The 18925-nt window shown below is 32.4% G+C and overlaps 1 protein-coding gene across 1 annotated transcript in view; it reads left to right on the plus strand.

Moving 5' to 3' along the window:
- Positions 1-1561: 1561 nt before the first annotated feature.
- LOC129946054 (3-phosphoinositide-dependent protein kinase 1) overlaps positions 1562-18925 on the plus strand; it is a 59029-nt gene continuing 41665 nt past the window's right edge. Inside the window, exon 1 of the mRNA XM_056056079.1 lies at positions 1562-2237. Within this exon, the coding sequence (XP_055912054.1) occupies positions 2205-2237 (33 nt within the window). The 5' untranslated portion in view covers positions 1562-2204. The remainder of the gene's footprint in view (positions 2238-18925) is intronic.

Genomic DNA, 18925 nt, shown 5'->3' on the forward strand with positions numbered 1-18925 from the left:
TGGATCTTCTACCAATCGACATAGTTTCCTGCAGCGCTATTAGGCTGAAGAAATAAAATAGCTGGTTGTCAAAACCTTATGGTCACAGCAACACTACGAAATTGATTCCCTCAGATATTATCTCGGTAGACACTGACTACTGCACTCCTACTTTGAGCCTTAGTAAGGGTTGTAAGGTTTTTTTCCCATCCAGAGAAGATTGGGAGGATGACATCGTGTCGATAGGGATCGACACAACCAGATGGAGTGCGGAGTTGGTTCTGGGATCTTTTCTGAGTCCATAATTGTAGCGAAATCCTTCAGGCATCCTGACTTTGCTAGAGTTTTTCAGGCTGAACTGCTGGCAATATAGGAGACAGGTTAGATACTTAAACAAAACCGAAATGCGTCTATCTTCACAAACAGTCAGGCAGCTGTCAAAGCCATTAACTCGGCCACATCCTCATCTAAATTGGTTCAGCAATGTCGCGTTGAGCTTGCGAGCCTGAATATTAACCTCAGTGTCACCCTGATCTGGGTTCCGGGCCATAGTGGTATCGTGGGAAATGAACGGGCTGACGAGCTAGCCAGGCAAGGATCGGCCCTTCATAGCTCACTTGCGGAAATGGTTAAAATTGTTCTTGGTGCTATGAAGGTTAAAATCTTTTCTATCTACCAAACTGAATCAAACCGAAGGTGGAGCAATTTACCCAACTGCATTATATCTAGGAAGATATGGCCCACCTATAATAAAACCCGTACAAATGATCTTTTATGCAGGCCAGGCAAGACATAGCCAGGATTGTTGCGGTTTGTACCGGACATTGGCCTATAGGAGTTCATGCAGAGAAGTTGGGTATCTCTTACAACACCTTTTGCCGTAGCTAAAGAGAAAGTGAAACGATGATCCATTTCCTCTGCAAATGTCATGCTTTGGCAGACACTAGAATAAAATACTTTGGTAAAGCATTGTTTCACGAAATTGATGACCTATCTGAGATCGAAGTTAGAGACCTAATCTTTTTTCTCAATGCGACAAAATAGCTCTAACATAATCGCTATGAAGCTTCTCTATAAATCTGTCCCTTTCAATCACAGGTCAAACGAGTTTTTGGTATCAAAACGGCGCACTACAGCGCTAATTGGATCTCAGGCTACGTTGCCTTGAGATCGCCATTTCCACCTACCGAATCTCAGATTAATATTAATATAAAAAAGATTAACTTTTTCAACCAAACAAAACTTTTCTATGAGGTTTTTTTTTTAAGTGTTCCAAATATTTTGACCACTACTGTAAATACAAAGAAAATTGTGTCTTCTACCCTTCCGTTTGTTGCACAAATGCAAAATTTTGCACTTGTATTAGTACACATATTACGGTTTCGTGTGACTAGCAGCAAAATATAGTTCGCACCACTATCCCCACGACCTTCCCGCTCCGATGACATCCACTACCGCGCACTACCTTGCCATACCATAAACGAAGGGTTGTGGAACGGAAAATGTGCAATTTCATATTTAAATTGTTGTTCTGTGGGAAAAAGCTTCACACTACAACCAGCGCTAGCTACGACACACGACACACTCTCTGTTGCAGTAATATTTAGCTCTCTAAAAAGTAATAGTACAACCGACTGACTGCGACGACTACAAGCGCCGACGACGACGACGACGTGAAATACGGTCCTATCCTCTTTTGGTGCTCTTGAACTTGAATTTAAAAATATATATAATTTTTTTCATAATAATAAACAAATATAAATAAAAACATATCGTGGGACATATTTTTGATACAAAAATTTAAAAAAAAAACCTATTTTAGTGCACCCAGGCGTATGAGTGATTTTTTGTTTGTTTTGAAAATTGATTTTATTTAATTAATTATTCATGATTCGTGTGTTTACGATGCACATTAAATGATTTTTCCGCCATGTTACGTGAGTATATTGTTATTGTTATTGTTGATTACGATCTGAGTGTGTTTACACGGCAAAACAACGCGTAGTAAAAAAAGGATTCTCTTTTTTTAAACAAGGTGCATCCTGTGATGTGTGTAAAATATTCTATGTCTGTTTCTGTAGCACCCTGTGACGACATAGTTTTGGTGTAAAATCGAAACCAATAAAATAAAAACATAAGAAAATAAGAAAAAAGTTTAATTTTCTCATACGTGTTTTTATACAAGTTGAAGTTGCATCAAAAAAAGGATAACAGTGGAGTCCTTTATGAAGAAAAAGCTAAGCCGTTTTATCAGAATGGTAAGCGCGATATTGATGATTTTTTTTTGATTAGAATATTAAGGTTCATCCCAGTCTTGTGGTGTGTGTTAACTTAAGTGCTGCGCATTTTATTTTATTTTCTTGGATTATCTTTTTCTGACCTTTTACTATACAATGTAATTGTAATTTAATCAAAATCGATTGGAAGGTTCTATTTGTTTGTTTTGTTGCATCAAATTGATTCTCGCACACCTGTCGGTCGCTCTGCAAATGACAATTTTGTATTGTAGGTAAAGCAGTTGTAGTTGAGAACTCTGGCAAGTGTGGACCTTACCTATGGTTTGTAGTTAATTTAAGAGTGAGGTGCATAGTTTTGTTGTTTTCGATTGAAAACTATAAATAGTTTTTTTTTATTTTTATTCAAGTTTCATTTGAATAGATAGACAGATAGATATGTTTTATATATAGATATAAATTTAAGAAAGAAGAATAAGAGAAAAAATCAATATGAGCAAGGACAGCTGTTATGGGTTTATTTTGTTATTATTTTAGTTTGGGTGATATGTAAATGATGCGATGAAATGGCGTATGGTGGCGCTAGTATAGAATAGTATAGTGTAACATATAACCTTTGGGTAATTACTTATGTCGTCGTAGTTCTTCATATGTACATCGTAGATAGTATTCTAGGCCTTTAGGTTTTTTATTGGAAAATGGAACAATTGGCATAAAATTTTGTTTTCTCTTTTTTCAATTTGACATTGGTCGCTTGTATATTATATATTTATATGTAAATATAGAAAAGGAAGACAAATAAAAAATCAATCAAGATTGACTTTTTGAAGAGCGCAATAAGTAGAGCATTACACATGTGTTTACTTGTAAGCATATTATATTTATTATACTATATACAAGTTGTTTTGGTTGGGTTTTTAGTACCTATAGTAAATAGAGGGTGATTCAATGTAAGGTGCAGTTTTTTTAAATACAGAATTAAATTAGGAAGGAGAAGTTTAATTTTGATCTGATGGTAAGTACACTATTTCGGTTATTATTTTAAGGTAAATTGAAGTACAATGTTAAGGAAAAGGTCTTAAATTGGAACTTTCTTAAAAGCTGTCATTTTTATTTTCAACAAAAAAAATATAAAAGATGGAAATATATCATTTTCTTGTTAACGTAGTACCCGTGGTTAATGCGTAGAACTGTTATGCCAGAGGTGTTAGGTTCGATCCCTGCCTGTCACATCTTAAGTTCTTTTAACGAGTTGCCTATTGCGAGGAATTGATAATATTCACTAAGTAATTCGTTCGGGTTCGGCCTATAAACTTAAGGTTCCCTATATCCCTGAGATAAGTACACAGAAATAATTGAGAGTTGTAAGTCACCTAATTTATTTCATAATTTTATTCTTGCTGATATATTTTTATTTTCCTGGAATGAGCTTATTTTCTGAAAGCTATTTTTGTTAAAGTCAAGGGTTTATGAATACCCATTTAGAACTAGAACGAAGATAGCGATGTACACTGATTTGTAATATCTGCTAATTGCAATGAGTGGGAAATATTGAGCATGGTAAAAGGTTACACATTCGTGTTGTGCGGCAGTAAAAAGAATAGTTTGTTCTCAAAAACACTTAAAAACTTGGACTTAAGGGTAAACTGATGCGCATTAGCATTTCTAGAAGAACAAGTATTCAGAAAAGGTATTCATATTAAATATTAATGTGATAATAGCTATAAGATACAAACTGGGATGTTGGAAAGTTGTAACTTGAAGTTCTAGAGCAATTAATCTTTATTTAATTTACTAATGAGTGTCAAAGGGATAAGTCCAATTTTTTACTGGTAGGTGCCTAAAGGACAAGTCTAATTAGTGTTTTTTTTTTAAATGGAAGAAGAACAACAACAATATTTATTTCCATTATTATGGCTTACTTAGAAGGGTCAAGAATACAAAATGGTACAAGCTTGTCAGATATGGAAGGTCAATTAACTTTTGTCAGTGGTCAGGGAAGCTCAGTGATAGACTATAGTCTCGAGGACAACGAATGGAATGAGCATATGATTGTCATGAAAATAGAGACTGTACCCTATTTAGAACACTTTCCAATCATCATAACGTTCGGACTGATTTGCAGATAAGCTCAAGAGTTCAAGATTATAAATTTCCTACCGAAACTGAAATGGAAACCGATAAACGAGATGCAATATCAAGGAAAGCTTGATATCTCACTGCTGAGTTAAAGAAATTGTGATCTATCCAAGCTGTGAACTGTAGCTACCAACAGCAAAGCCTGGGAGAACTTCATAGAGCCATGGTTTGATGTAGACTGCAGAAAGGCACGGGAATTATCATTTAGCTGGCTTAGAGTATACAGATATTCGAATGATGGTTACTTCAAAAATCAATATTTGTTGGCTAATAGATCTTTCAAGGCAATATGTGAGCTAAAGACGGCAGCTTTCTTCGAAGCTGAATCAAAGAATTAGCGTCTTGTAAAAGGGGAAATTAATTTTGGAACCTGTCAAAGCAGCTGAACGGAAAAAATTGTTCAATCCATTTTAGTATAGGTTCTGATCAGCTGGCAAATCACTTTCAGAGGTTGTTGAATACAACAGAAGAGGAACTTGTTTTTCAATACTCTTTTTTTTAAAATGAAACTTTTGATGATGCAATAAGACACCAAGAAGTGATTACAGCTTTATTAGAACTTAAAGATGGGAAAGCATGGGGACCGAATGGCATATCAGCAGAATTTAATAAGTATGGCACAGCAGAGCTAATCAACTGACTGACAACAATATATAACAATTTCATGGAAACAGAAATTATACCACTAGAATTCAAGAAGTCCATCATTTTCCCGTTTCATAAGAAAGGGAGCTTGGCCAAGGTGTCTAATTATATAGGAATATCCTTTCAGGATATTCTTCATATAAAATATTCATGCTGATTTTGCAAAATCGTTTCAATAAATGGGTAGAGAACAAGCTCTTAAAGGAGTTTCAAGCAGGCTTTAGGACAGGTTATTCAACGGTTGACCACATTTTTGCCCTTAAAAGTATCGCAGACACATTCCTGAATAAGGACTAAAAGCTATAAATTTTCGTTGATATATTTGATATGATCGATAGATATGCGCTTATCTACAAGCTGTTTAGTAACGGAATGCTAAGGTATGGAATGGAGAAGAGTTTTGGAGAGGGTTTTATAACACAATCGGGAGTCAGAAAAAACTGTACATTTAGTCTGAGCCTGTTCGCCTTGTTTATTGAAGATCTTACAGACCTTTTACCAGGTGGCGTAGAGTTCGCCGAACAAATAATAAAAGCATTGCTGTTTACTGACGACATTGTTCTTTTGGCAGCATCAAATAAATTATTGCAGTTAATAATTTACCACCTGTATCAATATTGTCAGCTTTGGAGTTTGATGGTGAATCTTAATAAGTCCAAAATTTTAATTTTTAAACGAGGAGGAGGTTGCAATTCAGAGAAAAAAAATGGTTCAATAATGGAGAGGTCATTGAAGTTGTCAAGGTATTCAAATACCTTGGAGTTCACCTAACGAAAAATTTGAGAATGGAAATTCATCTAAGAGAGAAACTAGTTAAGGCTAAAGGTGCAATTATGGCAACCTGGAAGAAATGTTTTTCTAACAAAAGTAAAGCACATAGCAGCAAGTTTAAGATAATTGAAGGAGTATCTGAGTCTGTCATATTTTACGGGGCACAAACTTGGGGAACGAAACTGTTGAGAAACTTCTCCGATACTTTATTAAACGAATTTTTAGACTACCATCAAATACATCTATCATTATTATCACCTATGAACCCTAAAAATACAAGTCGATTACATCTTGAGAGTTATGACGATGAACTTCCGGAGATAGCAGCGCTTCAAGTGATACGAAACAAAATAAGTTGGTGTGATGATTGGATAAATTTGGCAAGCGAATATGGAATGGAACTTAACCTTTTGTGTTATAATCAGGATGCTTTAAAAGCTTCTTTATACCAGCTTATTTCCGCAGTGGACATAAAACAACGAGATAAATACTTTAATGATGCTACACGATCTATATACAGACAGCTGTACTGTCAACTTCTATTTTCCAGGCATATTTTTAGATCTTAAATTAAAGGTTCTGTTTTTAAACAGACTCTTTAAATACTGAAACAAGTTTGTGCGATCCAGTCGTGCATTTTTGCTTATGAGAACATTAAAATTTTAGATTTTTGACCAATACATTTGTATAGAGACTACTGTTAGCTTCGGTGTAAGAAAAAATCGAATAAAACGCTTATAGAAATCCACTTAAGTCCTTAATTTCAAAATTAGAACTCAATCGAAATAATGGCTTAGGATGTAGGCCCAAGAACAGACATAGAGACAGGCTGATGATGTTATGTTATCGTAATGTTATGAAATAAATTAACCACCAAAAAATATAATTTAATTACATTTGCTGACCAAATGCTCCACGTTGCTATATTTTCGACCTATTTCTCCAAAGCTATCTACTGTACAAAAAAGTTGTAATAATATTTTAAGTGTAGATTTACATGATTTACAACTTTTTTCAAAAAATGTATAGTTTTCGAGTAATTCCAAAAACTTGTACTTAAACTCCTTCCTACCACTCTTCTAAAATGTGTTTGCACCATTTCAAAATAAGCTGTTCAAATAAAATGATTTTCCGTCTCAAACCGTTGTCTAATTCAAGCTGTTATCAAACAATGTTATGTTATCTAATTGTATGTTATAAGCTTGTAAGCAAATAATCTTTGTGCAAAATATTGAGCTATTCCGACGTATGACAAATTGATTCTCACACTCTCGGCTTGAGCTACAACTTTTTTTCAAAAAAAGCTTAGTTTCCGAGCAATTTGAGAAAAGTGTACTCGAGCCCATTTCATGCTCTTCCAAAATTGTTTGTTCCGGTTCAGAATAAACGGCTTGGACAAAATAATGTATCGCCAAAAATCGTTCAACCAGTCCAAAGAACTTTTTGAACAAACTTGGTTAAACAAAACCTGGTAGGAGCTTAGTTTCACTTTTTTTCAACAAACGCACTGCTATCGAGCACTCACTTTGGAAACAAAATTTAAATATGTCCCAACTTTATTTAAGACTGCTTTCGTTCCACTGACTCTCTATCAATATTGTTAATGGTAAACCACTGCGTAAGCTTTTTCATCTGTCCTATTCTTCAGGCCTCGTTCCGAGCGGATGGAAAACTGCATTTGTCCCAAGAAAGGCGAACCTTCCTCACCGTCTAATTACCGACCGATTGCACTTACGTCCCTCATTTAAAAGGTCATGGAAACGCTTATTAATTATCAGATCAAGAAATATCTCGAAGATCGAAAGCTTCTTAATGACCGACAATACGGATTTCGTAGCAATAGGTCCACTGATGATCTCATGGTTCATCTCACCAAACAGTGGAACAAATCTTTACATATTTTTGGAGAAAGTAAGATTATTGCACTTGATATTTCAAAAGCATTTGATAGGGTTTGGCATCAGGCTCTCTTATCGAAAATGCGTGCTTTCGGTTTTCATGAATCCCTGCTTAATTGGATTAGTAATTACCTTTCGAATCGTTCAATACAAGTTGTATTGGATGGATTCAAGTCTGAAAACCACAAAATAAATGCTGGGGTGCCCCAGGGCTCTGTTCTATCTCCAACACTCTTCCTCATTTTTATTAATGATCTCCTGTATGCAACAACTAATCCAATACATTGTTTCGCTGACGATAGTACTCTTAGCTTTTCATATTCGTTTTCAGATTCACACCCCTCTTCTTCGGATGTGGAACTGCAACGACAAAATATCATAAGCTCATGAAATTCCGACCTAAACAGCATTGTACAATGGGGAATAAGAAACCGCGTGGAATTTAATGCTTCGAAAACGTAATGCTGTCTTGTATCGTTAAAGCGAAGTATACCCCCCTTGCCATTATCCATAAATGGCACTTGCATCGAGAAAACTGAACATCTCGATATTCTCGGTATGTGTATCACCAACCACCTTTTGTGGCACGATCACATACGCGATGTCGCCAAAAATGCCTCAAGATGTTTGGGTTTTCTAAGGCGATACAAGAAGTTTTTCTCCCCCTCTGATCTGGCTGTTAATTACAAGACTTACATACGTCCAAAGCTTGAGTATAACTCCCATATCTGGGCTGGTGCTCCTGCAACTTACTTAAGCCTATTGAACGCAGAGCATTTAGGTTGATTGGTGGTATTACCATCATAAGATCATTTACGTCACTTGAACATCGTCGAAATGTTTCCTGTCTCACCCTCTTTTACCATTATTTTAATAGCTTATGCTCAGAGATTCGTTCTTTAGCCGTACTATGCGAATGTGGAATGCCTTGCCACACTCTGTCTTTCCCAGCTATTGCAATATTCAGGAATTCAAAACCAATGTGCACCGACACCTCCTTTCAACCCCTCTCTCCCCTTTCTAGTGCTCAAACTGTGTCTACATAATAAGGGTAGTTATTCCTTTGAGTGTGCGCTTATTATAAAAAAAAACAGCTGGCAGCTTAGATAATAACCTATAACTTAAAACGGTACCAAAATGTTGCCCACACAGCAAATGAACCCTCTGAACTATTTTTGTTGGATATTTGATAGCTCTGGTCTATTTTTACCCGTTTTCGAAAACTGAAACTGTGTCACCCTTTGAATCTATTTCCATTTTCTTCCTATCTTAATTAAATGGTACAGGTATTAGACATCCATAAACATCAAGGTACATTGTAGCAAAAAGTGCTTTAAATTATTATATACACAAATCATTATCTGTTGCGGTGTATTTTGTCTATCAACAAGGTTATAGTTTATAAATTAACTTTTAATGGGGAAGTTATCTCACTATAGTATACTTTTTTATTTATTAATATTGTTGTTCTTGTTTGTTGTTGCCTTTTTATTATTAAGCAAGGTTAGGTCTGTATACATATTATTAAAAGTATTTAAAAAAACACACTTCAATAAAGAAACATCTTTTTTAGAAACAAATTTTAATCATAAATAAAATGCGCATTTATTTACCTAATATGAAAATTACTATTTAGTAAGTATACGCCACAGTACAGTGATTTATTGATTTTTTTTTTAAATTTTTTAAGTTTCATTGCGCTCCTAACTATGACGCTATTTTCATTTCAATTTTGTTTTATATCTTAATATAAATGAATAATGAACTAACATTGTTTCTATGGTTTTTATGTTGTTGTTGTTTTCATTTTTTTCTTAGAAATTACGACGTAATAAATATTTAAAATGAAAAGAAGATAAAAGATACTTATTGAGGAAAAAACGAGATAGTTAGATATCTTAGTCTGGGTCAATGCCACTATATAATAGTGTTATTAGTTAGTAAAAAATCATAGCTTATTCGCCATCAACCACAAGATACTTTGGACAGGGGAGTGAGAGGCAGGGCAGTGTAAAGATGGAGGCTTAATCATCTAAAAAAGAGAGCTTATTTTTATGTACTATATTGAAGTTAACTATAGTATATAATATGAGCTTTGTTGTTAACTTTGGAAGAAAAGGATATTTTCTTTTTTCCATTGTTTCGACAAGAAAAAAGAAATAATGACTTAAAGGAGACTTACTGCGAGATACGAGTAGATATGAATTTGTTATATTTTTTTATTTTGTGTTTTAGGGAGATTTTTATGAAATTTTGCCTCAGGACAGCTTATCATAGATGGTTTTCTTTTTTGTTGTTTCCTAGAATTAGTAAAGTAGATGATAATGAATATAAGAATAATAAGAAGAGCTTCGAATTATGCTTTATTTTCTGGACTTGTTTGTTGAAGTAAATATATATTTGTTTTCTTAAATTGAGATAAAATAATTAAACACTTTAAAAGAAGAGTTACTTTTAGCATTTTGTTTGCTGAAGACTGGGACAAACTTTCAAATCATTTTGATTTAAAATTTCGATGGAAGATTTATTTTTACTTGATTTCATTCTTAGTGGCTGAATTTTTGTTTTACCTGATGCTGAGTAAGCACCTTGATGAAGAAGAAACTGCCTTACCTAATATGACTAAACATCATCACACCCCAAAGTCTCTTAAGTCTTAACTCTCATCGTTGTCGACTTATCTGCAAAACAACAAATTTGTCATCCAATACCATGACTAAGAAGATGTATCTGCACTGAATCATCTTAAATACAATTTTTTTTTACTCATGACTGCTGCAGATGCAGAGAACATAAATAATTTTAACATATTTATTATTATTTGTCTTTAGCAAAATTGTATATTTTTTTGTGGAAGATTGGTGATGTCTCTTTTTTTAAATTTAAACGATGATTAACCAATAGTTTGCATTTGAGACAATATTTTAATAACGACAAAACTAAACAGATTAAATTGAAATAGAGCGTGAAAAGATAATTTTTGTTCGATTCTGATGCTTAAATTTTAAATCGTCTTGATTAAGTCAAAGCTTCGAGTACTTGACTTTAACAACTAAAGAATGTAAAAATCAAGTTCAATTAATTGAGAAACTTATCATAAGTCAAAAACGGACCAGAATTTTCAGATAAAGGATAAATTTATAAGGAGAAAAAATTTTAAAGAAATAGAGTTGGAGATAAAACTCAACCCTGCGGTAGGCCAATAATGATTTTATGATTTTAGTTGTGAATTCAAACAGAAAACCACAAGTCTTAGAATTAAAGAATTAAAGAAAGATTATTCATGATTGGAGTTTTTTGGTTTTATACAGTTGTCCTGTTAAAAATTTTAAGACTGGGGAAAATAAAGGGTTTTCCAATAACAGGTTTATTATCGATATAGAAAAAAGAATTATTTTTTTAGAAAAATTGGTGGATGTTTATTAGAGCATCATATCCTTTTTTTGAAATGTTCCATGGCTAATCAAATGACAATACAAAATATAGGGTCAAAAAAAGGTTAAATTTTGATAATACAAAAAATCAATGGTTTCAATGTAAAACGGTTACTTACATACTTAAGGTGGCGGTACAGTCCTGTGTGAACTAGGACCTCACCCAACAAACTTTTCCATCTAGATCGGTCCCTAGCTAGATGTCTCCAGTTTCGCTCTCGAAGTTGGGTAAGGTCGCGGTCTTTCTCTACTGCGCTGCCCTGTGGGTGTGGATTCGAAGACTTTCCGGGCCGGAGCATTGGTTTCATGCGCTTTACATGACCCAGCCATCTTACTCGTTTGACTTTTACCCTTCTGGCTAAGTCTACGTCGCTGAACAGCCCGTAGAGCTTGTCGTTCCATTTTTTCCTCCATTCCTCTTATGTCTGTCGATGGTGACGTTTTGACCGAGACGTCGGTGTTGTAAGTCCTTTCTTGACGACAGCATGTACTTTTTTTGCCCTCATTAACCGTTAAAGCCATTTTTGCCTCCTCTACCTCAATACTCACAAAAGCCCCATTGACATCACGCTGAGTTCTTCCGATTATGTAACACTCATCAGCATATGCTAGTAATTGCACAGACTTTTGAAAGATAGTGCCTCTAGTGTTGACGTGTGAGCTATGCACTATTCTTTCAAGTACGATTTTAAAAAAATCGCATGACAGCGATCACCATGTCTAAAACCTTTTTTGACATAGAAAGGTTCTGTTAAGTTGTTTCCAACCTTTATGGAGCAGCGTGAATTCTCCATGGTCATCCTGCACAAACGAACAAGTTTAGTAGGGATACCAAAACTAGACATGGTTCTATACAGCTCGTCCCTCTAGATGCTGTCATATGCGGCCTTGAAATCGATGAAAAAGTGGTGGGTGTTGATTTGACGTTCTTGGATTTTTTTCAAGGATCTACCGTAATGTGAATATTTCTCCGACTGTGGACTTTCCTGATATTAAACCACACTGATAAAGACCTATCAGGTTGTTGACGATGGGCCTTAGAAGTTCACATAATACGGCAGAGAAGATTTTGTAAGCGATGTTAAGTAGACATGTAAACAGGTTGCTGCACCATATTCTTTTCATGAAAATTTCCATGACCCATTCACACATGTTTACTCAATTTTTGAAGATTTAATCGATTGCAGAACATTGATGTGGCCCCAAAAATAAAATCCCATAGGTGTCAAATCACAAGATCGCAGTGGTTAATTTTGATCACTTCTTCAAGAAATAACAAGGAGCTGTAACTGCAATATTTTAACCATTTTTGTAGTGAATTTTAACGCTTAAAATACGTTTTTGAACCAAAGATTCTTAGTAAGGGCATACTTTTTACTTGGCAAATGTCAGAAGAAAGAAGTTTCAAAAGTGACAACAGGCCAAATTGAAGGCTATATGCTATACTTCGAACCATACATTTATTTAACGACAACACAAAACAAAGAATAAATAAAAATTGGTCTTAACAAGAAGAATGAGGAAAATATTGGTATGTTTTTCACAGTAAGGCTATTAAATGAGGATACAATCATGTCTGCTCTTAAAATTGAATTTAAAAAGTTTGTACATGGTGTAAACCTGCTTTAAGGTTACATCTGAAGAAGAAAAGGACATAAAAATCAAGGCAATTTTAACTGAGGGTAATATCACTTGTCATATTATAATAAGAATTAAACAAAAAGGTATTTAACGCAAAAATAAAAAAAATAAAAACAGATGTGGAGATAAAACTGAACCCTGTGGTAGACCAACTATAATTTTGTGAGTTTATTCGTGAATTTGGAAAGAAGCCATCAGTTATTGATACTTAAAGGATTTATTGTTTTTTTTTTTGAACAAACTAATTGTTCGGATAAAAAATTGAAGAATGAAGAAAACAGAGGGTATTCCCATAAGAGTTTTCATATTGTAAGAGAAGTCAATGTATGTTTATTTCATTTTAAAAAGTAAAAGATCTCATTAACAATGGAAATCGATATCAGCCAAGTGGTAGCCACAGCTACTGTTACCGTCCTTTTATAAGAAATGTCTTGGCTAATTCGCACATTTACAGCTGCATATTTCGATAACTTAACGTATCCTTTCCTTAACTGTGAATGCAAAATGTCCACCATTTTTAAAGTCAATCCCAATAATTTTAATATATCACAGTTTTTGTCAGAAAAAGACACCTTCAAAAGTGACAGTTTCCAAAAAATAAAGCACATATCTAACATGAAACCCCTTATTTGGAAACCGTATATTTCAAAACCTTATTTCCTAACGAAAAAAAAAACAAAACAGATACAAAATAAAAAAGGTTTTTGAAAGAAAGAATCGATAAAATGGTGATGTTAAGCATACAGCAACTATGTCAGCTGTAAAATATTAAATTTTATCGGGAAGACCATATTTTGAAGTTCCAGCTGAAGAAGAGAAGAAAAAGCAAATCATGTGAATTTAATTGGGTCTATAAATCATTTGTTAAATAATAATATGAACTAAATAAAAAGATAATTAACTCAATAAAAAAAAATAGATGTGGGCATAAAACTGAACCATGTGGTAAACCAATAGTTATTTTGTGATTTTATTCGTACATTTGAAGAGAGGTCATCAGTTTTTGATACTTTTAGAAGTGATGGGTGGCATTCTTTTGTTTTAGACAATAACTACTTGTTTTGTTAAAAATTTCAAGCCCGTAAAAAACATATGGTGTTCCAATTAGAGGTTTCATTTTAATATTTTAAGGGATATTAATGTATGTTTATTTCGTTATAAACAGGAAAACTGTATCAGCTAAATGATCACCACAGCTAAAGTTACTGCACTTTCACCTCGTTAAGGTCTTGCTTTGATTATAGAGCTTTAACATAGTCCTTATAATTTAAGTGGTCCTAAATACAAAAATTGATCATCTCTTCGAGAAAAAAAAAACACAAATTTGTGACTCCCAAATGTTGATTATTTTTATTGTTATTCTAAATAATTTTAACGTGTCGAAACTTAACTTCTTAAAGTTAGTTATCGAAATATGACACATTCCAAAAAAGGGATATTCAACATGAAACCCTTTACTTGGAAACCCTATATTTTAAATCTCATTTCTTAACAAATGAAAAAAACAAAACAAATAAAAAATAGAATAGATTTTGAAAAAAAGAATTGATAAAATGGTGATGTTAAGTATACAGCATGACAGTTAAAAAAAGGTGTAAATTATGTCAGCTCTTAAATATTGAATTTTATCAGGAAGACTATATTTTGAAGTTCCACCTGAAGAAGAGAAGAACAAGCAAATCAAGGTGAATTTAATTTGGGCTATTATTAACTGTCAAATAATAATATGAACTAAATAAAAAGATAATTGGCAAAGAAATACAGAATAAAAAAGATGTGGAGATAAAACTGAACCCTGTGGTAAGCCAACTATTTTTTTGAATTTTGTTATAGAGTTCAATAAGAGGCCTTTAGAACGTAATTGATACATAATAAAATGCGGATTTAAGTTGTTATGATACAGAAATTAGATTTTTTATTTAAAATTTCAAAACTATCAAAAACATAATTGAGATGAGATTCTTTTGAGGTTAAGGAAATCCCTGAAAGTATAATATTTTGGAAAAATGGTTTCAAGCTTTCTAAAAAACTAAGTTTCTTTTTTATCATTTTTGAATTTCATAATATGCACAAAAGATTTAATAATGATCTTTTGTTCTTTTAAGACTATTGTTAAATTTTGAACATCCCAACTATCGGCAAATGCATATAAAAACTATAGGAGGGTATTTATTGCAAACACGTTTGTTTTGTGTACCTATTTAAAAACGAATAAAATAAAATGCATTATACATTTTATCATGAGATTTAAAAAAGAAGAAAAAAACTTCATGAATATAATTAAAAACTTTTTTTCTTATATGACTTTTGTCTATATACTGAGCTACCTAATTTAATAGCTTCATTTTATTGTTTTTTTGTTTGTCTTTTTTTGCAACAGGTGAAATTATTTAACGATTGAAAATAACTGCTATAAAAAATTAAGTTGCAGTAAAACTTTAACATGATGTGGGGTTTATATAATATTGTTTTATTTCGAATAATCAAAGTCTAGGTTAAAATGAAAATGTTAAATTGACACGTTTAGTCCGAACACATAGTAAAATGTTTAATATTTTTTAACTCGCAAATATTTATACATATTTAAGTTATTTTCTTAAAGAGGTCAAGTTTACTATGAAACATGAAAATCATTTATAATAAAAGATGTCAGTTTTAAAAAATATAAATAGTTTTTTGAAGTTCTGTATCTTTTTTGTCAAAGAGTTCAAAATATGTTTTTTAAAGAGAACGCACAACTTGAATCGTTATGATGAAGTCGAGGGATTAGAAAGCTTGCACTGGGTTGTTTTGTTTAGGTCCTCATGCCTATAAAGTCCGTTGGGAACCCCTTAAGGGGCATAGGGCTTCTACTACGACTAACGCGCCATAAAGTGTACGGTTTCCGGAGATGTGTTTCAGCTCCCTCGAACTTTTGCCTAGTGACACTGATTTCGCCTCGACTGTCCTGCGCCATGTTGTTCTCGGTCGTCCAGCTCTTTTTCCTTCTTTTGTGAGCGGATTTTTCGGCCTGCAATGCAGTCGTTAGTTATCCATTGCCACTTACGCCTTTGTATTATAGAGCATATAGGTTCCTGGCCTGTCGTTCTATGACGGACCTCATGGGTTGATTAAGCAAATATCAGGAGAAATGCCTTTAAACTTTTTTTATGACGCCCCGATATAATTATTATTTTTCCGAAACTAACCCAAGCAAGTTTTTAAAATATGCATCTTCGAAAATACCAAAGAAACCCAAAAACGATGTGTTTGTGAATAATGTAAAAGAGAACATAGTCCTTAAAAATAAATTGTATTATGATTTTTCACAGTATAAATAATTGTTTTCAAGTTACAGCTTAAGTTAGTATCTTACTTAGTTTCTGGAAATTCTCATTAGTTATGAATTTTTATTCAAATCTATGATTTTGTATTAAGTTTTGAGAAATTTCACATTATTTGTATGCTTTTAGAAAATAAATGATAGAGCTGATTTTTGGTTTTAATTTGGAATCCGACATTGGATTAAAAATATCTGCAAAATTTTTAAAATACGCGGTTTTTAACATTATTTTGTTTTAAATATATTTAAAAAAAACTTGGGGTTTTTCCGACGGATTCATAACAAAAACAAAAATTACTTTCAAACAGTTTTGGCTTTTTCTTAAGATAAGCATACGATTTTTATTTTTTAAAAGCTTTATAAAATACTATAAATATTCAAGATTTTGAAAAGCAGTACGAATATTATTGGAATAATAAGTTATGTACTTCATGAATTAAGACATTCCAAGAATTTTAAAAAGTAATATTTCAAAAACCTGACGTGATAAATTGATTTTTTAGTCGGATTTGAAATAAGGCCATCAAACTGGTGCAAGAAAAGTCCAATTTGATTTTCAGGCTTTAAGCCTTGTAAACCAATGTAAGTTTTTGTATATGTTTTTTGGTTAGGTTTCAGTATCTTAGTACTAAACACTTCTCAAAACCCAAGCAAATATGTTACGGTCAATTACATATTTTGAAGAGTTTGAACTTCTTTCCTCAACTTTTTTTTTGAAATACTTACTGTAAGATTATATCAAATTTTACTCCTTTTGAATAAAATTACTTTCAACAATATCGTAGTCTTTTCTTGGCATATTTTTGAAGGCATAATTATACCGATTAATCTAAACCCGTTTTCTATAAGAGGTTTTATTTTTATTAGACCGCTATTTTATAAGTTCTTTCTTTAAAATTTGTCAAACTTCGACAAATGACAGTTAAAAATATCGCCACTATTAAAACAGCTACAATATTTAACAATTTTTTAACATTTAACAATTTATTATCGTTTGCAGTAAGATACAATATCTTATAAGCTAGTGAAAAGCTATTATTACAAATAAGTATTTTTATAAGTAGTATAAAAGATAATTCAAAGTAGTTACAATTTATTCTATAAAAAGAAAAATAAGGAGAAAACTAATTAAATTGATTCTTATCATAATTAATGCTCAGACATTTAAAGACGAATGATTATTTTTTAATTTCTATCTTCATCCTTCGCAGATCTTCAATACTCCTAATATCGCGTGGAAGACTATTCCAAAGACGAATACTATTTATATTTTCTCTAAGATTCTTTAATTTACGCGAAATTCAAAATGGTCAAAATGTTTGCATTCACAGTTGGCGGTCTTGAAAGAAAAGTTTCCTGATCACGTTATTTCTCTAAGAGCCGATCACAAGAAATCCACCGAAATCTTGTAAAAAAAAGAGGCTAGAAGGCGACCCACACTGATAACTTCCTATCCCGTCTGTCGACTTGTCTTGTTTGTAGGTTTTCGTGTTGGATTAAAAAAGTTGTTAGTTGAATTATTCTTCCAAATTTTTAAATTACCAACCATATTTTTCATATAGAAATAGTTTTGTTTGAAAATCTAGTTTTGTTAAAAAGATTTTTAGTAGAAAACTAATGTTTACCAATTTAAGTAATATTTCTTAAATTTTTACAAATTGGATGAATGAAATTAATTTTAGAGACATCAAGAACCGATCATTAATTTTTACCAAATTTGCGTACTATTTTTTGTAGATTTTATTTTTTTTATGAAAAAAAAGACTGTTGGATTTTTATAAAAAAAACTGCTGAATATTGAAAACAATATTTTCTGTGAAATAAAATAAGTTTAAAGACAATATTTTTAATTTTTGAAAAGATATTTGAGTCTAAAGTAAATTTTTACCAAATTTTAGTATTTTTTGTTAGGTTTTTGTTTTTTGTACAAAAACCTTCAATTCGATTTTTCTCAAAATTTTTCAGAATTTTGAAAACGATATTTCTTATAAGTTGAAATTAGGTGGAAGCCATTATCTCAAATTTTTGAAAAGATATTTGAGTCCAAAATCAATTATTACCAACTTTTGTTAAATTTTCTTTTAAGTTTTTTTTTTTGTAAGGAAACTGTCAATTCGATTTTTCTGAAAATTTTACCAGATGGTAAAAACGTTGTTTTTCAATGCACACAATTATTTTGTAGATAAATTCAATTTGTATTCGTCAAATTTTGGTGGTAACAAATTTTTTTTGTCAGTTTTGTTGATTTATAAAAAAACCGTTATTTGGATTTTTTTCAAAAAATATACTTGATTGATATCACATTACAATTTATTATATAAAATTTAATTCAAGTCTCTTGAGTTTTTGGTTCGTAAGATATTTAGGGTTAACGTTTACCTTTTTTTGGCAAAAAAAAACCACTCACGCAATTTTTCTTGAGAGCCCTTTCTGCATCTTTCTGCCTTATTATCTGTATTACAAAATTTATTTGAAGTCGATATCTCTTCTGGTTCTTGAGTTATGGGTGACAAAAAATTTCGCTTACGTACGGACGCACGCTCAGTCATCTTTCTAAAAATCTTTTATTTCGACTATAGGGACCTTGAAACGTCGAGAAATGTCAAAATTTTCAATTTGACAAATCGGACCCACTACAATAACTTTCTATGGAAAGTTAATAAGACCATTATACCTTTTCTGGGGTGCCACAAAAAAAAGGTCTATGACAATTCTCAAAAATTGATAACGACCTTAATTATGGAATGTGTGAAGTCTTAGAAGACATTCAGCCCGCTCTAAAGCAATTAAGCCCTAATACTCACAATTTCATGCACAAATTCCTATTACTTTACCATTCAAAACAATTTCGGGCGTACTTTA

Source organism: Eupeodes corollae, chromosome 2 (assembly GCF_945859685.1).
Source record: "Eupeodes corollae chromosome 2, idEupCoro1.1, whole genome shotgun sequence".
Taxonomy (NCBI): domain Eukaryota; kingdom Metazoa; phylum Arthropoda; class Insecta; order Diptera; family Syrphidae; genus Eupeodes; species Eupeodes corollae.